The sequence below is a fragment of the Anabas testudineus genome, chromosome 1 (assembly GCF_900324465.2).
Source record: "Anabas testudineus chromosome 1, fAnaTes1.2, whole genome shotgun sequence".
NCBI classification, from domain to species: Eukaryota; Metazoa; Chordata; class Actinopteri; order Anabantiformes; family Anabantidae; genus Anabas; species Anabas testudineus.
The window spans coordinates 10,932,723-10,956,470 of NC_046610.1; the positions used below are offsets into that span (position 1 = coordinate 10,932,723).

The window sequence follows — 23,748 nt, forward strand, 5'->3', positions numbered from 1 at the left end:
ATGTTTAATCATCTCTTTTTTTATGGAAGTTCTGTAGAGGTGAAGATCGTGAGTGGTTAGTTTTGCACCTCAGTGTTTTTTATAGCTTTCTGTCATACTTGAGTTATTGTGCAAACCTAGTGGTGATTGAATATGATATAAAACCATGTCCCTTCCCTTCCACACTTTTTCTAGGCTCTGAAGAAGAGACCTGGCTTCTCCAAAATCCTTCACGTGAAAACAGACAGCCTCTGCTAACATATTTTGTCTTAGTTCTTCAAATCTTGGAGAGGTGCCATATGGGCTCCAGTCAGTCAAAAAAAAAAAAAAAAAAAAAGCCAGCTGTTTTGAGCCAACTCCACGGGGTTGAACGCATCTGCAGCAGAAACAGAAACAACAGAAGACTGCCATGATGAACCAGGGCCGAGGCTCGATGTGCATACTCCACATGTCCAAATTTGAAACAGAAAAACTAATTTCCTGTTCCATTGGTGGAAATCAATATCTCCTAATGTGGGTTATGACAAAAAGCTAGTTGGGAGGCTTATTTGAATTAACCACTGCACTATTTATAAAACAAATTACCTGATTTAAACTTTGGACTCCACTAACCCAACACCACGGACCCTCTTCTCAAGTTGTGTTTCGCTTTCATCATAAAATAGGATTGTGTCATCGCACAGAGCCAGATCCCTCTCTTGACACACCCGGATAATGCTTGATGTAAGGACATGAGACTGCCTTCCACACTAAAAGCTCGTGGGCAGAGGCACATCATACAGCATATATACTTCCCACCGAGATGAACACTAAATGGTGGCAGGTTGAAGAAATTGCAGAAGCGCTGATTTCCTGATATTCGAGGGTAAAAGCCAGGAGCTTTGTTTGTGTGTGCGTGAATGAGTGAATGCTTTAATAAACTAGCTGAGAATTCAGTAAAGGGTTCTCATCCAGCTCAACCTGGACTACTGTAGGGTGAAGCTGGACAATGGACGACGTTCAACTCCTACAGCTTCCAGAACAGAAACATGCTGCATCCAGCTTCAGGCACAGCAGCAAGAGCAAGGACAACCTCCCTGTAACGTACAGACCTTGACAGTCTCCTAGCCACTGCATGGCAACGATGCATTTTTGCCTCTTCTAACATCTTCCGCTTCCTCATGCGAACAGGATCATGTAACAAATCGAGAATCAGTGTTTTTGACCATTATCGAATCTCTAGATCTGTCGTCTAAGACGTCAGGATGCAGTATCTGATGTTAACAACTCTTTAATAAGACTGGAAGATGATCCACAATGCGTTTCTCTCAAAAACTGGTGCCATTTATATGTCTGTCCTCATTCCAGTGAACGTTTCTCCTATGTGCCATTAATGAGGGAGGAGGTGTCATGTAAGGCAGATGTTTAATCTCTACAAGTCAAAAGCAACATGAAGAGTTTGTTGTGAGTGTAAGCAGCTCTTATTGAACATGAGGGTGTGTGTTTCATATGGAACATGGTCTTGAGGCGTCAAGAGACGTTGTGGTGTTTATTTATCGTGAGAGTTTCATAATGTACTTTATCATACTAAACTGTGCCATTCTTATTTATAGGGCTTATCAAGACTAAGCCCTGTTATGATCATCGGCTGACGTCCCCTGTCTCCCTCTGCTGGTGTAATCAAGCATTTCCACAACTGGTGTGATGTGACTGTGCAGCACACAAGTATCAGCCTTCCTGTTTTTCTGACCTCAGACGAGTTCCTGGTTACATTTTAGTTTAGGTATGAGTAGCAGGGCCTACAGTGGTGACACTTTCTACACACCTCTAAGATATTTAGAATTATTTATAGAAGTGTTCCTCAACAAAAACATTTTAGTCCAGTCAAGGGGCATATACTTAGTATATGAAACAGCTGTGTAAAGTGGTGTGTGGCTCTGGAGGAGCTGTGATAAGTTTCAGCATGGAGAATGCAAATATACACAAATCCTACACTAAAATCACTTGGTGTGAAGTTTGAAAGATGCAGGAGTTTACAATGCAGGGAGGGTCAAACAAAATAGATATTAAGGAAGCGCATAATCCAGCATTTTCGAAGCTCGATCCATACTATGGACCAAAAGTCAGAATTTCCCTTCTGCTGCAGCATCGATTTTTAAATCTGTCTCTCTAGCAAGTTCCTCCAACTTGATGTAAGTGCAATATTAAATTGTTGGAGTGCTCCCATCCCTTTGATTCTTAGAAATCATGCACACAGTCTTGAAACAGGTTTTGAAATGAATCACACATCAGGGAGAACATCGTGTCTCTTCCCTGGCATCGTGTTACCGCATGTTTCTTTTTATCTGTCTACAACCAATCTTAACATTCGTGGACAGAGTGTACAACATAGCAAGGCGACAGTTTGCAATGAGTTTGTCATTGAGGCTTTTATAAAATGTACAAACTGACTGACAAGGTTGTTAGCTGCTGGTTTTGATCCATGCTTCATAGTCGATGATGTTTATAAGGACTTGTGTAGCTGCATATTGTAGTATTGATGTTCCAGGTCAATATTTGAGAACAGTTGTGGATGTTCATTACTCCATGTTCTTCCAATAATGCATTATTATCCCACACTGGTACTGATTGTCCACTCAGTTTCACTGAGGAAATCAGATTTGTGGGAAAAGTGTAGAGAAAACACAAAAAGCACTTGTTGATTTTATGTTTTAGACAATCCTGCCTTCGCTATCAGCTAATCTGTATATAGTGTTTGTAAAAAAGAAACCCATCATAACAAGAAAAAAGGACCAATGTTCGATGTTATATAATATTAAGGTCGTACTTATGAGTGGAAAACGTTGAAGTTTACAGGTCTTCATTCTGTAAGCATTTTCTCTCCAAAGTTGAATGAAAGATAAATATAGAGAATTATATTATGTATAACAGTAGTGTTGAAATTGCAGTTGTGTATTAGATAATTTATATTAAATGTGCATCAGAGTCATATAGAGATGGAAATTATTTAAGAAGAGGATAATTCAGCTATTTATTTCTATAAAAAAAAAAGCGCAGTGTGTATAATGTTGGCATGTTTGTGTTCAAGCATCAATCATTAAGTTGCCTTCTTAACTGTTCTGCTACTGTGGCAAGAAAATTATTAGATGTTTAAAGAGCTTTGATTGCCTGCAGGTTAATAACGTTTCTCTTTATTTAATCCAGTCTGTTGTTGCACTAGTGAGAAAAAAAAAAACATATTTCAGATGTTTATTATAAGAGTGTCGTTTTTAATGTTCAGCTGTTTCTCAGTATTTGATAAAATATGATGCACTTTTTTTTTTTCCTGGAACACTTTTTTTCGGTTCAGACACAGTTTCATTGGTTGGGAAGTTAAAGATTGAACCTGATTCAACTAAATTCAAGTGCTTTTTAGGTTCACTACCAGTATGACCTTATACTCGCTTCTGTATTTCTAACAATCCTTCTTTTGCTTTTGGATTCTACTGTGTATCTCATGCTCATACGAACAGTACGTTTGCTTTACTGTGAAAATGGACCTGCTGAAGATGTTACAGAGTTCGAGCTCTGACACTGCAGATTAGAGGTGCCAAGTACACCACAAGTTTTTCATTTTAAATTTACATTTTCTTTTTTGGCTTACATCGCCATTCTCTGCCTCTCCAGATGTTGTCCTGACTCTTTTTTTTTTTCCTGAAGCATAACCTATTAACCAAGGTGCTTCCACATTCACATTTACGTTTCATTTAATTTTTTCCCCATGTTGTTCCAGTTACATCTCTACATAATACTGTGCAATTGAAAAACAATGTATGAGTGTTCATGTACCTCTCTGTATATATTTTATGTATGAATGATTGTACTCTGCCCATTCATCTGAATAGTATTTTACACATTACCTCAACACTTATCTGGGCAATTAAGTGTGCAATTTGTAATTTTTTTATTTTACTGCCATCGACAGGTATGCCCATTGGTCTAGAAACTTCATTCATGTTGCTACAATGACAAAACGGTTTTCATTGCTGAAAATAACTTTCCCAAAACACGATCAGCCTTCTGAGATGACTGCAGTAGATGGAAATGTTTTACTACTCATTTTCACTCATTTGTTGTCATCAATAAAATTGCTTTAAATTTTATATGCTCACTTTTTCCTTTGGCTCTTTTAAAATGGGTTTTAAGCAAGAACTTAAACAGTTCACAGTGAGGTCTGTGGATTATTCATAGTAAGAATGAACAGACGCAGCACAGCTCAAGGATTTTAAAACAAAGATAAGACCCAAGCTCTGCAGAACGTGACAGACACCACTAAAACCACAAAGCTAACAAATAACAGTAGCTGTATACAAGGTCACACATGGAGCAACTATTGCTGAAGACCTGTTTACTTCTCAGGTGGAGACAGAATCACATGTAAAATAAATTGGTCTTATACATTTTCCAGTTTGCCAGAAACACAAATACCATATAATGTTGGATTTGTAGGAAATTATTTACTAACATGATGGCCTCCCAACACATACGTCAGATATGTGTGTTTGTGATTGGTTTCAGAATTGATGCCCAGTGGACAAAAAAGAATTAATGCAACAATTTAATGCTTTGGTGAAAAAAAGATCTAATTCTATCTAATTCTAAACACTTGTAAAGAAAATGTAAGTAACCTGTTTTCAGTTTCTTGGTTTTCTGCATGAATTGGTTGTGAAATGTGATCTGATCACATCACAAGTCACAAATATAAACGAAATATTTCTGAGTGGATAAAACACAGTCATTGTTCATGTCTATCAAACACGCATTAGGCATACAAAGTGATGGGGGAAAAAACGTAAGTGAAACAGTGTTTTAATAAAAGATTGAACCACCTTCGGCAGCAATAATGTCAAGGAAGCGCCTCCTGTAGCTGTGACTTAAACCTGTGGTTTGCAGCTCCTTTTTTACGCCATGTGTGCTGCTGTGTACAATTCAGCCTTAGTTCCAGGCAACAGCTCTTGACTCATGGGGCTATTTTGTGCCTCTGGACCTGGACAGCTTGGGTAAAATTAATTCCCAAGTTTATCCGGGTGTTTGTCCGTCAGTTGAAGCTCAGTAGAAGTTGGGTGAAGCACTAGGACAATAAACCCTGAAAGACTTCGGAGACACAAGTCCCGGTCAGAGCCCAGACCTCAGCCCAATAGAGATGCTGTAGAGTGACACGAAGAGAGGTGTTCACACCAGACATTCGAAGAATATGTCTGAGCTGAAGCAGTTTTGTGAAGAGGAGTGGTCCAAAGCCACAGGAAGCGCTTGCTTGAGGTTATTGTAGCCAAACTGTTTCACTTACTTTTTCCCCTCTGTGGGTTCAATGGGTGTGTTCAATAAAGACACTAAAGATAATAACTGTGTTTTATCTGCTTAGAAGTATTATGTTTGCTGATATCTGGGACTTTGGTAAAGATTAGATCACAATTCATGATCAATTTATGCAGAAAACCAGGAAATAACTTTTTTCTAATAAATGTGTTGTTACTGTTGTTGTGTATAGAATAATAGAAGAGACCATCAATACATGATGGTGTGCAGTGTGACACACCAAGCAGACAAGGTGACACAGTGGTGACCTGTTCTCTGTGGGACATTTCTGTGGTTGTTTGTTTTGACCAGCGGGCTACATGTCTTCACGTCTGTGCCTTTAACTTATAACCTACTTCAACTAGCAACCAACTGCACTTTGCTTTTTGTGTGGAAATTTGTCAATGTCAACTTCCAAAGTGCCAAATGAAGGTGTTGCTGCAAAATGCACAATTTTCCTGCTCGTGGATAAAAGATGACTAAGTAAATGTTTTATTTAGTCATAGTTTTAAGACTATAAACTATATTTTTGAGCTTACAGCTTCATTTTTTTCTTCCCAAAACAGATGAGAAGACTTTGACTATAGCTGAAGTTGAATGCTTCAGTCCTCCGCCTCGGCAGCCTCGCATGTTCTCTTGCAGCACTGAACTCCTGCCAGAACTTTGTCCCTGTGTTTCCCTCTCTTCTCTCCAACTGTCTGAATGAAGGAGGAGGGTGAGTCCACTGCCCAGAGACAACAAGGCTTCAGCTGCACAGACTCACAAGGCAATGCAAAACAACAATGCTAGCCCAGATGATTTAATAGATTTGTCAATAAAACAACATGCTGACACTCCACTGATCAATGTTTTCACATCAACAGCGCATCTGATGTGAAATAAGCCTTGGTTGCATCATAAAACAACCAGAACTATGCAGCTTCTTAGACTTTTGTAGGTGTTTGTTTCAGTTTAAGCTCAAACATATATGGGGGGAATTGTATGTACAGTATGTAATGTAGATATAATGCCACAAGGAACCAAATGACAGACAAGCTTATATGGTTTTTGTGACTGCATTAACTCAATTGAACCATAACCTGGAACTTCCTATAACCTAAACCTGTAAGGTAAAGATGATCAGAAATGATTTCCAAGTCTTAGGATCGAACATCTTCCCTTTAACTAATCACAGCAACAAGTCCTTCAGCCCTCCTCTAATTAGTGGAACATGATTTGGTAACATCTCCTGAGAGGTGCTGACATGTAGCTGTTTCTCCAAAGCAGGCGGAGAAAGACGTTCCTCCAGTTGAAAAGTCCCGTTCGTCAACTACTAAATTTAGGACCCAGGTATCGGTGAAGATGAAGATGAAGGAGTACAGTGAATGTGCGGACCGTGAGGACTACAGCGAATTAACGAGTGTTAACACTGTCCCCGTCTCAATGAGGCGCAGCTGTGTTCATGTTTCTAATCACTGCTCAAGGGGATGTTTGTGTAGCTATGTTGTGGTAGATCTGTGCTAATCAGCCATCAAATGCAAAACAGGAATCCATTAATACACTGGTTTCAGTAAACAACATTTAGATTGAAATATTTCTTTCCACAGTAATTGTGAAGATTCTCAGTCATCCAGATCACTTGGATCTAGAAGTGCAAGTCTTAAATGTGTTTACTATCAAACGGATATGTCTATTTTAATATACTGAGCCATTTATTTAGATCCCATCTTGTTTTACTGTGCAGCTAAATACAATGCCGTGTACTTTTATTTTAATTTAAAATACATTTTACAATTATGCAGCCTCCTTTATCTAGTTAAGTGGATGAAAGAGTAGAAGTTGATCTCACAAACACTCCTGTGCCCCCTAATGGATCAGTACAGTATCAGTTCAGGAAGTTCCTCCTGCTGTGATATATATATATATATATATATATATATATATATATATATATATAACGCAAAGGACAACATGACCTATGAGGGTCCTGGCACACCATTAACCATTAACTACTAACACTTGTGACCCTGACAACACATAGGTCATCTGAACGACTCCCATCCAGTGAGTTAGAACTGAGGAAGGCTTGCGGACAGGAGGGTTGTATGTTTTTCCAGACCTTCAACCAAGTCCAGTTGCCACTGGCTTAAACCCTGACCTGGATCGCTGAGAATCTCCACTGATGTGAGACAGAGCAGAAATATAAAGTATTGTAAAATATTAAACAGATGTCAATATGTCGGGGGAAAACACAGTTATTACATTTGATTTCTCTGTTGCTAATTAAAACCTTCCCTGTTCTTTTCAGCCTGTGGTTGTGTTTGTCTCCGACAAAGAGGATTAACACTGTTGTCTGACAGAAGTGAGGACTGGGTTGAGGTCTGTTCTAACACCATCTGTCACTTTGGCGCTTCATTACAGTTTTGGAACTGTTTCTTTGCTTTCTGTGTGCACTCACTTTCTATGTTGCTCTCACAGATTTAAAAGGAGACCGAAATGGTGATTGGGTGGAAACAGCTTTCGTCTGCGGTTGCACTTAGAACATGGAAAATATTCACAAGGACAGAAGGGGGTGAAGAGGAGATATCCGAGGGCTACCACTACTGTGTTGAATCTTTTTTTCAGTGAATTAACAACAACGATCTGGTCTTGTTAGATGGTGATAACTTTTATTTTGTTAAAACTTTCTCAAATTTGATTCTGTATTTCCATTATTCTTGAAATAACATAATGTTTCGTACAGAAGGCACTTACAAAAACAAGTTAAATTACAGATGCTGTTATTACAAACATTAACTTACTGATTTAAAAAAAAAACAACAACATAATGACATCATGATAAAGACAAGAAATGACAGCACCATTGGCAACTTTTGAACAGTACATCTCAAATGAAATTTAGCATGATTTGAATCTACAGTACAATAAGAAACAATACTCATTTGTTATCAGTGTAATAATGCCCAAGCTATGCTTTAAGGAATAAGTTAATCATCAAGATAAAAAGTTTAAAACTCAACACTTTTGTTTTTCTTTTCACTAGTCAGAGGTTTGTTTTATTTTACATATTAGGCTTTGTGGTTTCAGCTCCGTGCAAGTCCTGGTACATCTCTATCAAGCGAGTGGCTTCTCTCTGTCCTGACAGCAAAGCACCATGGGTAGTGGAATAGTATTTTCTGTGGGTGGCCTCTCCAGCAAACAGGACCTGCAGAGGCTGAGGGCGAAGAAGGAAATAAGGAGAGGGAAGGAGAAAAGATTTTATTAGAGAAGACGATCAGATTCAAAACAGCATCCACCGATGTCAACGTGAGATATTTCGGTCTTTTGCACCGTCTTCTGCTTCCATCATAGATTCCCCCGTTAGTGCTCTACAAGCAGGCAGCAACAGAAACTTGAGGGTTCAAGTATGACAGGATTGAAGGCTGTCCGCGGAGAGGTCACGCTGTTCCTTCGGCAGTGTCATGTGAGTGTGCACGACCTCCACCGAGCCCCTTCTTCCCTTCACCCAGAAACGCTTCAGGTTTCACGGTCTGGAGCAGACCGCTGGCCAGGCGTCAACATTCGTAACCCCCCCCCCCCCCCACACACACACACACACACACACCAGCTGTATTTGTTCTGCGCGTCTTGGGATGTGACACGGTGGTGATGACACCGTCACATTAGCCAGATGCTCTCTGAGTGTGTGCAGGAATTGTAAACAACCCAATGTACAATGAGTGAAAACACTCTTGTAGAAGTTACATCACGGTTGAACAGAGGGATTATTAAAATACTGTACACTGATATATTTATACACAGTGATGGAAGCTAATAAGTATATTTATAGTAAAAGGGAGGTAACCGACTGTGTACTTATACTATACTTTTTCACTACATCTTACAGCCTCAGTTCTCAGTTTGTACCTTATAATAACTATGTTCTTTATTTAACTGCCTATATAAACTAAGTAGAAGTGGGTCCTATGCATCCAGATGTTACATGTTAATCCAGAAGACTGTGGTTTTAACCGGTTGCTTGCATAAAATAAAGGGTTATTTATAGTAGCAGGAAACGACTCCTACTCGCCTCACTCCTTCTCCATTAATAATGTAAATCAACATTTGTGTCAAATAATAAAACCTGCACAAGAGTGTTTCGAATCCCAGCTTATGAAATGCTTTGTGTCGTGCAGTTGTTGTTCTTGTTATTGTGTCCACCTTCTGTGTTGTGTTATGGTTGTCTCACCGGAGCCTTGGTGCTGTTGGCATAAGGCAGAGGCATGGCCAGCCTCTCACAGTCCCCACCGCTGGAGCCCACCCTGGTGAAGGAGTAGGAGCCCCGGATGTACGGGTTACTGCCCCACGAGGAGCGAAGGACACGCCGGGGCTTTGGAATGTCAGGGTTCCCTGTGGACGGACAAACAGAGAGAGAGAGGAGAGAGGGCGTCAGAGCAGACAGTAACGTCTAAAACATGTAGTGCATGACGGTACCGAACCCGTTCAAACTAAGAATGTGGTGGCTGGGAGTCGAGGCCTTTTACTGGGACACCCCATCTGCCAGTATAACTCAACCTGTGACGTTGTGTGAGCTGAGAGGCAGCAGCAAGTAATTAAGCAACAGCTGAAGGGATTAAACCACATTGACCCAAATGAGAAATACGTGTGGTGTTTTTTTTTTTTTTTATTCGAAACAGTGATTGTGAGGAACCAGAACTTCAATAAGGACTGTTAAATGTTAGGATTTGGTTTTAGGGTTAAGGTACGAAGGTAAGAGGGGAATGCAATATAGTAATAATTGTCCTCATATCTATAGAAAGAGAAAAGTGTGTTGTTTTCCGGGTTATTTGTGGTCTGCATCTATAGGATGTCACTGGCCTCGCTCTGAAATGACTCACTATTACTCAGCAATCTGCTTCTGAGGTCACTGCTGTGCCAAGAAATAACATAAGACGCTTCTCTCTCTGCACTAATCTCTCGCCTAATGACAACAATGAGTCATGTGATGAAACATTTTATGTTACAATCAACTTAGAACACGGACAATATGTCCTTTTTTTTTTTTTTCTTTCAGGGAAACGTTCTCTGCTTCTCAAGAAATGACTTGTTTTTAGATAGAGACCAGTGGCAGTGACACTGAATAAGCCCAAGAGAAAAAAAAATGCAGCACTCACATGTCATGTGTTTGAAAAATGTGGGATTGATGAAATGTCAGTAAAAGTAAAGGCTCTTATCAACACCAGACAGCCGACCAGTTAGTTACTGCTCACTGAACACAAAAACAGACACCTGAGTCACTCAGCTGTATTATCTGTCAGCCCTTTTTTCTTCTTTTTTTTTTTTTTTACTACTTACGTCACACACGGCTTAAGCTTGTGTCATTTCCTTTATATGTAACACAATGACCACCCAACCCGAGTCATGGCTCATATGAGTCACTAAGCTCAGAGGCTTTCGTCTCATCCTACCCAGGCTACTGTGTTAGTTCTGATTTTTAGCAAAACACTTATTCTTCTCAGTTTTTTGTCATAAAAATCTAAACATTGGAAATCAGATGTTGGTGGTGACTAAAATAAATTCTGTCCATGCCATAACTATCTACAAGTGCAATGAGTGAAATTATGTGTAAATACTAAACATAAAAATCTACTCTGAGCTCTGTCCTGACCTGTAAAGCGCCTCAACAGGTCAGTGCAGGTCTCAGCCACTGTTTCATCATCACAGCGCTCCATGTACAGAGCCTCCTGCCCACAGATCCAGCCACTCAGCATGTAACCATAGCGCTCGGGTGGATAGAGGACGTCAAAGCTGCAGATCTTCTTGTACCACAGTTCCTCAGGGTAGGCCAGCTGCTCGAGCTGAGCCTCATCTTCCCACACAAACTGGATGCTGTTGCACTCGGGGCTCCAGAAGGGCTCTTCGAACTCTAAGAATATCTTATTGGTGGTGCTGATGCCCAGCTTCTCGATGGCGAGCACCTTGTCCTCGGGCAGAGACGGGGAGAACATGGCTTCATGGTTTTGCTTGAGAACGCCCAGAGAAGCTGTCACGATCACATGGTCGGCAGTGATCCACTCCTCGTCCTCGCACTCCACACATATGGGGTGACCGAGGATCAGGGGGTCCCGGTGAGGCTGGCAGCTGTTTTCATTGTGGTTGTTGTCCTGGTTGGTGTCGCTACTCTTGGCAATCACCTCCCGATGCTGGGCTGAGTAGTTCCAGTGGATGCAGCGGAGCGGTTTGCTAAGGCAGATGGTGCTGGAGGGGATGTCCTGGGCGAGGAGCTCCACGATCTTCATGAAACCTTCAGGAATGACATAGTGTGCACCAGGGATCTCTGTCCACTCGCCAAACTCACTCAGAGACACCTCATCCATACTGGGAGAGCTGCTTTCACAACTCTCCACCTGAAACAGGAAAACAACAACAGAGGGAATCAGGTCAGTGACACAGTCACAGTGAAACAGTACCTCACTGTAGCTACTGTGTTATTAGTCATCTCCACAACTACCGTATGAACAAACCAGCTTGATTAAACTGGTTTAAAACATGCCGTGAACACCCATGTTTGATTTATAGGACACCTACTGGTGTGTCCATGTTCAGTGCCTCTTCTGTTACTCAAAAAAAAAAAAAAAATACTGTTAGTGCTTCTGCCTCATTAGCTGGAGAGTCAACATGGGAGCAGTTACCTGGTGTTTAATGTACAATAATCTGTTCTCTGCGTTTTACAACACACCCTGTTCTTTTCGGAGTTTGGATGGGAACATAATGTATGAAGCAGCATTTTATAATTTACAAATTACATATTACTTGATATCAAACTCCAGTTGGACAAAGTTTTCAGTTCATATGTTAACTCTCTCTAACAGCGAAAACACTCATAGTATAATAAGGAAACCACCACTGTCAACTGTGTGGTAGAACACAAAAAAGAACTGTGCTTAAAAAAAATAAATGATGGAAACTGAACATTTGGCAGTAGATATCTTCATGGACTATAGTTTAGGAGAAAGTAAAAGTTCATCATAAGCAAACTCGTTTTTGGTCTCCTTGTTATGAAATTAACCTTCAATATTAAAGACAGCAGGAAAAACAGATTTAATTTATAGGCCTGTAAACTATGTTGATTCATAAATGCATTTCACTAAATATGTATTAGTCTGGTTTAAACCAGTTCTTGTGGCAAAGACACCTCCCTGTTCACAAATGTGCTGTATCTCAATAAAAAATATAAAATGAGAAATGGAAAAGGAAAAACCTGCGCAGTTCAGTGCACACACCTTGAGGTACTGTTGAAGCATGGACAGTTTGAGCTTCTTGGTGCTCTCAGAATCATCTGGATCCATCATGACCCTCTTGCGCATCACATCTCGTGTAAAGACGCCAACGCTGTTCTGGCTCTCAGCGCAAACTGGCTTACCATTCTGGAAGAACTCCTGAGTCAGCTCGTACACCTAAAGAGGGCGAAAGTTGAGAGAGGAAGGATGATCACGAGGAAGAAAAATGAGGAAGGATGTAAAGAAAGTAGAGGAGCGTGAGGGTGGCACCCAAAGCCACCTTCAGGGTAGAACAATGGTTTATTGTCTCTGTGCTTTTGATTCTGTTAGCATGAGTAACAGAGCACCTTGCAAAAGATGAGACACTAGTAGAAAAATAGACTAAGACATAAACTAAGGAATGTTGCCATGTGAATTCTGAACTATGTTTACGCATAACTTATCTTTTCTGACGTCAAAGATGATAAAACACAATTTTCCAGAAGGTACCAGGTCAAAACAACACTAGTGATGTACAGTATCAACATGTATCAAGTCAAAACATTACCAGACGTTCCTTAAGTTAATAAAGTTGGGCTGCTGCTCTGAACATTTCTTGAATCCTTGACTCTAATATTATTAGCCTATTACTATTAATTATTAATAGCTTTGTTAATGTTTCGGCATTATAACATGAGAATGAAAAATAATTTTATTATGTGATTTTCTATTCATCTGTAGGATCAGCATCAAAAATATTTATCTCAAAGACACTGTCAGAAAACCTTATATGACCATTGAAACATCATAATTTCACTGGGTTTAGGCCAGTCGAGGTTGGGATGAGTGGGTCAGAGGCTGGTGTTGGTCAGACAAAACAAACAATATGTATAAACAAATAAAATAATTAATATATAAAATCTTCATGAGATGCTAAAAATGAAAACCATTAAGTTAATACAGACAGATCTCGTCACTCTACACTATGTCAGTCAGCACTGGATGAAATCCTTGATATAATGGGTTCTTCCAAGTCGAGGTTGTTTAATTTATATGTACAGATGTAGCCAGTTTGCCTATAAGTGCTTGTATAACCAATGCACAAAGGAAACTGGACTTAAGGCTGATGCAGCTAAGCAGGACAACTATATAAATGTAGCAGAGGCGAGACTGATTCGAAGGCTGAAAGTTCTGGGTCTGTAATTCCCTTAAAAAGATTCATCGGAGAGTTCGACGCAGGTCTTTCTGGATGCAGCTTTATATGGGTTAAGAAAAAATGAAAATCTCTTTTTTTGCAGTAACTGCTTTTCCAGACACGACCCAGTTTAAGAACCATAACATGGGCTGCTCCAGAGCAAAGAACAGATAACTAGGCTGAGGAAAATGGCCATTCCTTGTTAAATCATTATGCTTTGGTGGTCATTCCATTACCATCCACTCACAGTTGAAGACATATTTAGTAAAGCTGTCACAGACATAAGCACAGATTTGGTGCATACTCTGGAAAAACATTATAACTTAACTCCTTCACAAACTTTCCTGCTTTGTTTCTCCTTGAATAGCTTTAAAATAATTGTCTTCCACACTGTCTGATATTATTATACAGTATATTCTGCACAAGCCTGTTCCAGCTCTTTGATGAAGTAACTTTGTGTTGACACTCTGCTTGTAGTTAAATAGTTACCACTGACTTTATAATAAGTGTATCATCTAATCTGGTCACTATATCTTTTTGTACTGTGCATTCAAGTGTGAATTATTGTGCGTGCTTATGTTCCCCTCACCTCGTTGTACAAGTCACTGAATTCCTCCACCATGTCCTTGGGGATCCTCTTCCCAACGTTGGTCTGGTAGTGAGCCACACCATTCTTGGTATAGAGGCTGATGCGTCCCACGCTCCTCTCCCCATCGGTGGTATGCTCCAGCAGCCCATTGTCCTCTGCCATGTGATACACTGGGTTCCCATTGGCACCATGTATCCAGGTTGCTCCAAGTTCCAAAGTTGTTTTTCCTACAAAATGAAACAAAAGAACAGAAAGTTTGGGTTTGAAAAAGGACATTTTTTTGAACTCATCTCATGCATGACTCTGAATGACAGAGCATTGCATCTAAAGTCAACTAAATTACAGAAGCCCACTGGAATACAATTAATTATAGCTTCCCTGATGATGTTTACATTGTGAAATATAGGTTAACATTCACCAGTGTTTTTACACGTAACTTTTTCCATATGCCTACAGCAACAGCAAATGCTGTTCCCTACGTGTTTGATCCTGCCATTTGAAGGAATTTGTCATGATAGAAATCAGTGGCATGCAAATTCCTATGGTGCAAGACTTGCATGTTAGTCGTCTTTGTTGGAAAAATCTCCCAACAAACCAACGTGCCTCAAGCGGATCAAGTAAAAAGCATCATTATGCCTCTTTTGAGTATATTAAGACTTGCTATTTAGGGAAACAAAGTAGATTGCACGAATGAACAGAAACCTGATTTGACAGTTTTCCAAGTAAATATCAAAGGTACTAACCAATCAGAATTAGCGTGACAACTACACTGCACTTTGACATGAGAAAGGCCCTCTAAAGATTAGATAATGTGCTTCTGCAGCATGGCTCCAACTTGTATCAGTAGATTCTTTGTTCATATACTGTATCAGCAGTCGCTTTGTGGCGATTTTAACTAAACAAAGTGAGAAACTGTTACTTGAGAGAAATGTTTCTTCATGTGTATAATGTGTCTGTACTGTGCAGTGAATTCCTGGTCCAGCCCTTGAGGAGGTTAAAATGTAGAAATGTAGAAAATCCAAAACAACCAGTTATTCTGTGAGTAAAACAACAGTTTAACAGTTATATTCTGGGCTAAGTCGCTTGTGTTTTGTGCCTCTAAGTGAAAGTTGCTGTGTACAGTTCATAAAGAATATGTGTTTAATACAAAGTCAAAGGTAACAAGAGGCCCTACGGGGATACGTCCTCTTACCGTGTTGAACACTGTGAACTCGTCCGCCGATGTGGTCTGACGCCTCTAGGACAGTTACATCCGTGAAGCCGTTTTCCAGTAGGATCTTAGTTGCAGCAAGGCCGGCCAAGCCAGCACCAATCACTACTATTCGAGGCTGCCGATGAGTACGTAGGCCGCTACTAAGAGGATCATCAGTGCTGTCTGAGGAAATTTCACAACTTTGCATGCCGTCCAAACTCTTCTTCGATGGGGTCTGAGGACAAATCAGAGTTAAAAATGACACATTCATAAGTTGTACTTTCAGTAATGAGTAAGCAGGCAACAGACTCATAGAGAGGAAATGAAACTCAATATATTTTAGAGTGGATATTCCCTACAGTACAAATGACACACAATGACCTACCTTGAAAAACAACAAACTCTGGTGTAAACAATTAATTACTGTAAATGCAGCCGGTTGCCTGTAAATTGAAAAAAAAAAAAAAAGAAATGAACCAAGGCTTTGAAAACTTTAACCAGCTTGGGCACACATGATTTAGCCAGATTGTTTATTAAGCCCTGACTGTACAGACCTCTTTTACAGCTGATAAGTGCTACTTATTGGCATTCCCTCTAATATAACCCACATTTACAGCTGTGTTTATTACTGTAATTAGCTTAATTTAGAGTCTTTTTTCCATGACATGTTTACATTATTCTGTCTACCAGCTGTGTATCCTGCTCTACAGCGCTGTTTATTGAGCATAAGGCCAATTTGGAAGTCCCAATACTACCTTGTTATTTCTGTCAGAGAACAGAAAAGATTTCTTATTGCAGTGTCTCTAATTATACTGAAATTGCTCAAGGATACTAAGAGAGGGAAGAACACACAGGCGACCTTGTTATTCCAGCACACAAGGCTGTTTGGTCTGAATGTATGGACAGCACAGTGGGAGTCTGTTCACAAGGCGTCCATGTTAACCCAACAGAGAATATACTGTGACAACTGTTATCAGTTGTTAGCTTTCGAGATCAAACAGGTCCGTTTCCCCTGACCTGACGCAAAACAGTGATATTCTGCTGTTGCACAGTACACACACTGTACATACACATACTCACCACTGATTTACCAGAGGAACAGGGTTTAGGACAAATCTCTATATCTTCCTGTTTTAAAAACAACCACGGCCATAGTTGACCACTGACCTGACAAAGAAGGAACTGATAGTGGTTATGATGTTGTGGTGGGCAGGGGTCAGCACGGGCACTCTGACCAGTCTGCAGCCATGCAGCTCCATACGCAGCAAACTGTGAAGAACCATGTGTTCCGACAACTATTAATCATGGCCACCACTACACTTTTTCATGCTGGTCCATGTCCACCACCACATTAAAACCACTAACTGGTTTCAAACTAGTTACTGGTATATGGAAATTATGGAAATCTCTCTCTTGTCTGAGGCTGTTTACTGTTCACTCTACTACTACTACTGTATTTGTGCTGTTTATATCTTTTTGAACTGTATTTGTTCTTACTGAATGACCTGCTTTGTTCCTCTGCATACTGAATATCATACATAGAGATAATGACAATACATTCTAGCTTGTATCTTTATATGATTCATGATGCTATAAATCAGTTTCTTGATTTACCAGGTCTCTACATCACTGAATCTGATCATTTCAACCACACCTTTAATGAACTTTCATTCTCTGTTTTCTATGATGCATCCATATTGCACAATCCTCGTAAAATGCCAGTTTGCAGATGTAGTTCCCACAGATGGCTGCTTATATCTCAGAATCACATCTTTCTAAGTACCAAATAAAGCCAAGTTTCAGTTCCAGTTCTGGTATTCTCTCTCAAACTAAAGCTTTGTGTCTGTGCACACAGAAAACACAGTTTCCCAGAATCATAAGCTGAAACACAGATACAACCTCAACATGAATATACTCATTCTTGGGCTTCATAGAAAAATAAAGCATGATGTTGGAATGATAACTAGTAAGCAGAGTCACCTAGAAATGATAGAGGAGGCACAATTAGGCTCATTCATAATGTCACACAAACAAACCCTCAACAAAAAGCCATTCTGTGATTGTTGAATCTGTGGTTTTGAATTGTGGTTGACACATCTTGTTTCCTGTGCTGCTACATGCAAGAGTTATAAAACAGATTGTAGAAATGATGGTGCCGTTTCATTTTCAAGTGCTTTCCATAGCGTGCCTGTTGCTTTTTTTAAATTACACACCCTTTAAAGATGAGGTAAACGTAGACAACACATCTGACGAAGGGAGAATCCATTAGGTGGTACTGTGATTGCTCTGTTTGCTGTAAAATATTGCTGTTGTTGCTGCATGTGTTTGCTCTGTGTCTATACGCTTGCAAGGAGCTTTGACCTCTTCAGACTATTTCCCCTCCAGCTGTACCTTGAAAGCGAACATAGTTAACCAGCATACCTTTCTCTACTTCCAGAAACAGGAAGACCGAGGTACTGGCTCGCCATTAAAGTAGTTTACAGTAATGCAGGAAGCAACATTAAAACTGGAGCGTCTTTGCCTCTCTTCTGTGGAACACTCCACATCATCGCTGTCAAGAAAACCAATTTCACTATTACATTCACCCAATTCTAAAAAATACATGAGCAGCGATGATTTCATATGGATGGTGAATGTAATTCACAGAGAGCCTGTGATCACTTTACGTTCAGCCATCACTGACGGACTCTGCCTCCCTCCCTGGTTGCGTGTAATTCCACGGCTGGTTAATACACTCGCCACATGCCACCACTCCATGCTCTACTAAACCAACGCAGATTAATGTGTGGGCTGGCCTTGGGAAGGCTTCTCAGGGTGGGGTGGAGTGAGGAGGAGGGAGGGAGGCGGGCTACTACTGACCTAGAAATGGCAATCTACAGTACAGCGCTGGTGGCCTTTCCAAAAAAGCAGGGTCAGTCTTGAGGAGGAATATTTTTGGAGGATTATACAACCGTATGTGAGCCGCTATCCCTCATCTTTGCTGCCCTCCCCCCTTCTTTTAATTGCAGCCACAGTTCTTTCCAGCTGTGTCCACACTCACATCTGCATTTCCTTCATCAGTCCCATGTGAATGTTAGCGTGATAACAAACACATTATCCACATCCTTAAATAAAAAAAAAAAGAAATGCAGAGTAGTCCGGAGGCTTCATGACAAAGACCAGACATTCCACACTTCTCTCCCAGCTCTGATTTTTCCAAGCTGATGATGTCGGAGTGGAGGCAATGCACACACACACACACACACACACACACACACACACACACACACACACACACACTGCACCACTGTGCTACTTCACCACTTCACACTGGATGTTCCCCTGGGGCAGATAAGGAGGAGAAGAGTGCCCTTGGAGACTACAGTAGTATTGCCAGTTACAGAGGCGCACACCTTATGACAAGTTCATTATCACCACTGACAGAGAGCGAACACACACTAAATAAAGAAAATAAACTAGAAAATGATTAGAAATAAATGTAATAAGGAATTTACAATTCACATTGGGACTAATACCAAACCTAAAAATACAAATACTGCTTTCTAATACACCACCTTTTCTACAGGGGTTAGACAGTTCAAAGTAATTCCTTTGATAGTTTGTTAAAAATACATTTGACTGTTCACACAGATTGAACTAAATCGACTTTGTAGCATCTTATTAACATTTCCACCTCGAAAAACCTGACTCAACACAGACTAGATGTTTCCTCAGAAAGGCTTTTTCTTGAGCTCTGATGCATCTATAAAACATTAGTAAATGATTTATTCAGCACTCACTGAGCCATTAGTCACATCTTCCACTGACAGCGCGCCTTCCAACGTGGTTGCAAAATATCAATAAAGAAATTCAGATGAAACACTTTTTTTTTTTTATTATTGGTAATCGTCCCCTCACAGATAAGAGCAATCGGAGTGAAACCAGAGCAGATAAAGAGGCAGACGATGGGAATGAAAACAGTTTGACCTGACTCGATGTCAGCCTATACTGCCACGTATAAGACGAGATGCCAAGTGGCAGCAGTTCGAAACAAAAGCGACCAACTTCGCCGAGTTAACTCTGACAAATCGTGTGGTTGAAAACCCTCCAACACGTGTTGAGGCACCAACAACAAAAACCTAAACACAGTTTAAAAAAGAAAAGCACATAAAGAGACGAGGATAGATCCACCTTGTTCCAGTTAGTCCAGTGAAATACATACATACACCAGCGGCGCTGCGCTGCGCTCCGTCGGATACACAGGTTGTTTTTACGCAGCAGCGTTTTTTCCCCCCCTGTCTTCATCAACACAAAACAACTGGATGGCATTTATTATCATGAACCGAGCGCTGACAACTACAGTAAATAAGCTGCTCTCACAGCCTGTTCTCTCTGGTTAACCCTGAAATCACCGCACTCGACATCTCCGCGTCCCGTTAAACGATTATTCCGCTAAATGTATTTTTAGTAGCGCAGCCGGTTACCTGACACTCTTGGTCTTCAGCTTTAAAACCTCAGAGTGCTCCGCTTTCCTTTGTGCTGTTTTTCCCTCAGACCGGCTCCGCTTTGTATTTATGCCTGGAAACCAGAAGCAGCCAGTTTTTCCGTGGCCGCTGCCTCCTCATTAATAATCCATGAGCTGTGATGACGACAAGGACCAGCCCACCGAGCCACAATAAATAAGCATGCTGCGTAATAAACACACACTACACACACACACACACACACACACACTGTGAGTGCTGCAGACAATACTGCAGTTATTTCAATCAAAGGAAAAAGAAATAAATAAACACACTCGACCTAGTAGTGATACAGAAGTAACAACAACTATAATAAAGTGAGATGAGGAGGTTGGTCCCAGCTTAAAAATGATACTCTGTTCCGAATAGAGGTACCACTAATATTTTACTCTGCTAGAAGTGCTAAGTACATGCTCTAAAATGTACTTTAAGAACAAAAGTAGAAGAAATCCACTAAGAAAATGTATTTAAAAAATGTAAACAGTATTGATGATGATGAATGAACAGGTCTTATCTTATCCAGATTGGATCAACAAACTATCAGTGGGGAAGTTTATATTTCATTTAAATAAAAACAGTTTGACAAAATAACAATAAAGTACAAGTACCTCAAAAATAAACTTAAGTAGTACTTGAGTAAATGTCCTTTCTACCTTTGTCTATTGTGTCCCAGACAAAAGACAGAAGTCTTGGTTGGCGAAATGTCACAACTGTGGCCGTGTGGCCGCGTCACTTCTGTAACTGCTTTTACGAGCAAACCTCATCATCAGCAGCATGACAAGTGAAATGCTGCTGTTGGACCGACATGGCTGGCATTCAAACAATTATTAAACGTCCATCTAAATCATTGTTTTACAGTGTGTTCACTCTTTTAGTGTCTTTAGTGACTGAAGCAGACAACTATCTCAAAATCCATAAACAGGAATGATTTCTTTACTTTATACTTTACAACTTCAGCAAATATAAAACTATGTACAAGTTTAAGATGTTGCAGTGTTGGATTTTTATTAATATTTACAGAAAGAGACAATAACAGTGAAAGGAAACGGAGTATTGTACAAAGATATAGTATTAAAACTAAATAAGTTTTAAACTTGCATTTGATTATTTGTTTTAATCAAACAATAAATTCCTTAAATTTCCATTTAACTGCTGGTTCATTACGTAGAATATTGAATATAAAACAGTGAAATTAACGTTGCATTTTGAATTATATTTAATTATTATCTTGTAATAATAACATTATTTTCTGCATTTCTGCAAACATTTTTCAGTGTTTGTTCACATGCATGATGAGTAATAATGTAAAGTATATATCCCACTTCCTCAAAACTACACTATGTTGACCTAAACATCACTTTAGTTGCCCTGTTGATGAAGTGTGCATGGTGCCTTCTTGATGACATGACACGATACTTTAAAGTGATGGTTTCTGTGGTGGTTTTGTTTCAAGTTGTTATGCAGGAAATCCGTTGGGAAGCAGCCGCTGTTTGTTTCGGTGGGTTGACCCTTTATCTCCTCGAACAAGCTGCCCCCCAGATGTTTTGTCTACAGGTCTAAGCCCATAAATCAACAGGAAGTCATGTGGATGAGTCGCTGCACCTCTCGGATGTCATCAGCATTTGACTGTGTATGGGCCAATAATTGCTGAAGTTCGTCTTGCAGGTTGCCTCCCTTCCTGTTCTGTGCTTTGTCTGTGCTTTGTTAAAAGAAAGGAAGTTTGTCATTTGACTAATCAGCAGAAAATGACACAGTCTTCCGAAGAAAGCTACGGAGTGCATTAAATCAAAGTGAAACACAACAATGAGAAGTGCAACATATGACTATGTGACTTACGAACTGTTCGACCAATTTCTCATCTATTTGTGCGCAGAAGTGGTTTCTGTTGTCACAGAAAGTAGTAGTAAAGCCACTAATGCCACAGGTGTGATTTTTGGGAAGTGTATATCTTGAACATAAAAATAAAAAAAAGAAACAACACATTACCACTAGAACTATATTTAGAAGAAGGAAGATAAAATCACTGTTTAAATATTCAAACATTTCAATGATCTAGGGGCCTGGACCACACTCTAATAGATGGCACTACTGTAAACTGTACTGTACTACTGTTTTCACATGGATTGTGAAACCTACCAATACGGTCTCAAACAGATACTGCAACTGTGAACTGACAAGATGACAGGTGTAACCTTCAGAGTTAAGCTCTGTGATAAACTGTAAGAAATTCCCTCACACAATAAGGTAATTGTCCTGTGAAACAAACTGTTATTTAGAAATGGATTCTGCTGGACAGAGCACAAATTCTGTTTGATGAGTGGTTCATTGATCAAGCAGATTAAACTTGATTAAACTTGACATTAGGTTTAACAGAGTTTTACTGTTAGAAAGACGTCTTTAGATAGTGGGGTTACTATTGGACTGCTTTGTAAATACCTGACTCACCATAATCTTTATCCAGTCTCTCCACTCTTCTCCTCCTGTTGAAACTTTTAGTTACCTGAATTTATGTGTAGGAAAGACAGTTTTCACATTTTGCTCCATTTGAATAGTAAATTAATGTGACACTGGTTGTAGCTGTGACAACACATGCCCACGGCTAACAAAAAGTGGCCTCTGCCTTAGTTTACACTGTTAATGGCTGCAAATCCTTTTGTGTTCTCCAGGCACACCTATTCACCTGGCAACTGCTTTCACTCAGTACTGTAATCCAAAATAAATTATTTTAATGGACCTCAAGTGCATAGCCAGTCATCTCAATATTTGTACTGATAATTGCCAAAGGTGCTTAAAACATACTTTTCTGGTGGTAAACGTGTCCAACATCTGGACACATCCAGCAAATGCCTCCTTAGGGAAAGGATGACAGTCACTCAAAATCCATGAAACTGTAATAATGGGGCAAACATGTAAGGCAAACATTATACAGGAGGCAAAAGTGATTCAACCTCACTGCTCAACCCTCAGTGTGAAAGGAAGCATCCAGCTGAAATGTCAGAAATGGAAACTTTTGGATGGACAGTCCTGAGTGTCATTGCTGCTCTAATAGATGGCAGAGCGTTGTCTTGCTGAGTGGACTTCTCTTAATGACCTGAGCACCTGTGAGTAAACAGCACTGAGTGAAATCACAGCACAGCTTAGTCTAGTGCAATGTATGCACAGTTTCTGAAGGCTCTATGAAATACAAGCACATAAGTGTCCCTTTTTGTAAATATACTGTGTGCATGCCCGATTCTTGTGTGTAAGCTGGTATATAAGACAAGGTATTGCATTGTAAGCTATATATCAATGCCATAAGGCAATAGAGATGATATAAAATGATATAAAAATGCATATAAATGGGAATTTTATGTAATTTAGAAAGAATCCAATATGATCTATGATGAAATATACTAAAAAGAAAGTAGTAGAGTAGACAGAAATTTAAAAGTGTGTAGGCTAGTGTATTGGAAGACATGGATAAATAGTTCCACATTTGATGTAACATGTAAAAATGTTGTGTAAAAAATAAATAATAAACTTTACATGAGTATATTCATCTCTAATCAAGCAACAGGGAACAGAGCCATGCTGCTCTCACTGAGCAAAGCACTGCAGGAATACTCAGTGAGTCTCTACAACACACATAAACACCGATTAAACAATCATCCTGTCTTTTATTAACAGCATTATGCAATCCCAAGACAATTATGTCCTCCTCTCTCTTAATTACTTCACAGGCTGTCCCGGCTGAAGTGACGTGATCAGCACGTGAACACGCA

At 39.9% G+C, this 23,748-nt stretch overlaps 2 protein-coding genes across 3 annotated transcripts in view; one reads left to right on the forward strand and one right to left on the reverse strand.

The window, feature by feature from the left end:
• The window catches only part of fbxo41 (F-box protein 41), a 40,044-nt gene extending 35,944 nt beyond the window's left edge, over positions 1-4,100 (forward strand). The window contains exon 16 of the mRNA XM_026360838.2: positions 175-4,100. Within this exon, the coding sequence (XP_026216623.1) occupies positions 175-237 (63 nt within the window). The 3' untranslated portion in view covers positions 238-4,100. The remainder of the gene's footprint in view (positions 1-174) is intronic.
• A 3,818-nt stretch (positions 4,101-7,918) lies between these two features.
• On the reverse strand, positions 7,919-20,050 carry smox (spermine oxidase). 2 transcript variants are annotated; one of them, XM_026359948.1, is made up of 8 exons: positions 19,949-20,050; positions 15,871-15,928; positions 15,486-15,720; positions 14,294-14,520; positions 12,534-12,707; positions 10,919-11,657; positions 9,500-9,660; positions 7,919-8,485 (listed from the first exon to the last, which is right to left on the reverse strand). In XM_026359948.1, the coding sequence occupies exons 3-8, from the start codon at positions 15,691-15,693 to the stop codon at positions 8,333-8,335; spliced, it is 1,662 nt and encodes a 553-aa protein (XP_026215733.1). In that variant the 5' UTR covers positions 15,694-15,720; positions 15,871-15,928; positions 19,949-20,050; the 3' UTR covers positions 7,919-8,332. The 2 variants fall into 2 exon arrangements, with proteins under 2 accessions (XP_026215733.1, XP_026215731.1); XM_026359946.1 differs by lacking the exon at positions 15,871-15,928.
• Positions 20,051-23,748: the final 3,698 nt, after the last annotated feature.

Excerpts from the sequence above, each read along its gene's own strand:
- smox (XM_026359946.1), bottom strand. The coding sequence starts at position 15,693 with ATGCAAAGTTGTGAAATTTCCTCAGACAGCACTGATGATCCTCTTAGT. Across the intron at positions 12,708-14,293 it reads TCAGTGACTTGTACAACGAG|GTGTACGAGCTGACTCAGGA; the intron begins GTGAGGGGAACA and ends CGCCCTCTTTAG. Across the intron at positions 11,658-12,533 it reads TGCTTCAACAGTACCTCAAG|GTGGAGAGTTGTGAAAGCAG; the intron begins GTGTGTGCACTG and ends TTCCTGTTTCAG.